This window comes from Volvox carteri (assembly GCF_000143455.1).
Source record: "Volvox carteri f. nagariensis unplaced genomic scaffold VOLCAscaffold_28, whole genome shotgun sequence".
NCBI classification, from domain to species: Eukaryota; Viridiplantae; Chlorophyta; class Chlorophyceae; order Chlamydomonadales; family Volvocaceae; genus Volvox; species Volvox carteri.
In genome coordinates, this window is record NW_003307571.1 from 774,702 (window position 1) to 776,126 (window position 1,425).

At 57.8% G+C, this 1,425-nt stretch overlaps 1 protein-coding gene across 1 annotated transcript in view; it reads right to left on the reverse strand.

Moving 5' to 3' along the window:
- Nucleotides 1-602: 602 nt before the first annotated feature.
- Nucleotides 603-1,425, reverse strand: part of VOLCADRAFT_92853 (uncharacterized protein) — a gene marked incomplete at both ends in the record, with an annotated part of 9,627 nt that continues 8,804 nt past the window's right edge. The window contains one exon of the mRNA XM_002952229.1: nt 603-762. Within this exon, the coding sequence (XP_002952275.1) occupies nt 603-762 (160 nt within the window). The remainder of the gene's footprint in view (nt 763-1,425) is intronic.

A 1,425-nucleotide genomic window follows, 5' to 3' on the forward strand; every position in this document is an offset into this window, starting at 1 on the left:
TGGACATTTCTGGCACGTCGCCGGAAATGTGACGACGTGCGTGTGTGTATGTCTGTATATGTGTGTATATCGGGCGAGAGCAAGAGGCAGAGGGAGAGATAGAAACACACACACACACACATACACACCGCCACAAAAACCCCACTAAACCAAAACTCCTGCGCCCCCTACACAGCCCCTCTCGTGGGAGCTGCAGCCCAGCACCACGCGGCCACTCAAACGCAACGCAACACACTAGAACCCTACAACCCCCCGGGGTACTTCATAAAACCGAACCGCCCCCTTCCTCCCGCGGGAACCATATGCCTTGACCCCCGTCACCCTCCCCCTCCTGCTGCTGCTGCCGTTACTGCGGCTTCATTCATCCCCCACCACCAGCCCCGCTGGGGACGGGATCAAGAGCCACAACGCGACAGCAGCAGCAACAGCCGCATGATGATGAGGAGGAGGGGTTGAAGGGAACGGGGACTCAACTCCCTAAGCGGCAAAGACATACACATCCAACAAAACATAAACACACACATAAACACACACACACACACACACATGTTCACACGCAGAGAGGTGGTCGGGCGCCGAATGTCTCTACAGCAATGATGGATCTACATGTCAGCAGCCTGGGCCATCATCGCTGCAACACCCTCGTCCTCGTCCTCCTCGTCGTACTCCTCCTCGCCCGCCTCCTCCTCGCCCGCCTCCTCCTCCTGCCCCGCGCCGCCGCCCGCGGCCCGCAGCCGGGCCCATACACTCCCCAACGTCTCCCTGTAGAGGTGTGTGTGGATGGATGGGTGGGTGGGTGGGGTGAATATGTGGGTTGAGCAAGGGGGAAATGAAAATCAAAATCAAAATAAAAATGAAAAGCAAAAGCGCGCTGTGGGGGAATTGGCACGGGGAATGGGTGAAACCAACAAGCGGAAACGGAGAGCTGTGCGCTGTGTGTGTGTGTGTGTGTGCATAGCGAACCTGGATCATGCAGGTAGCGGCAACAGGCCGTTGGAAAAAACTAAAAACGGAAAACAGAAAAAGGAAAGCCACCTTGGGGAACCCCCGCCGGCCCCCCCGGGAAAAGGGACTGTGAAAGTGAGCGGCGAGTGGCGAATGGCGGCACGGGCGGTCCGGGTATTGGTCGTGTTTGGTATAGTGCCAGATACACACCACGTGTGGGGGTAGTGGGCGGGGATAGATATCTTATCTAAGATTGGAGGTGGGTGGGTGGCATAAAGGATACAAGGCCCCCCTCCCTCCCTCCCTCCCTCCCTCGCGCACACACACACACACACACACACAAACAAACATACGTACACGGACATACATACATGTATGCCATCTGCGTCGGGGTCGGGAGCACACAAGACTAACCGACTTGTGCTGTGTGCTCCCGACCCTTGCGCTGTGTTTCGGCTTCGGCCCCCGGCTCTCGCGGCC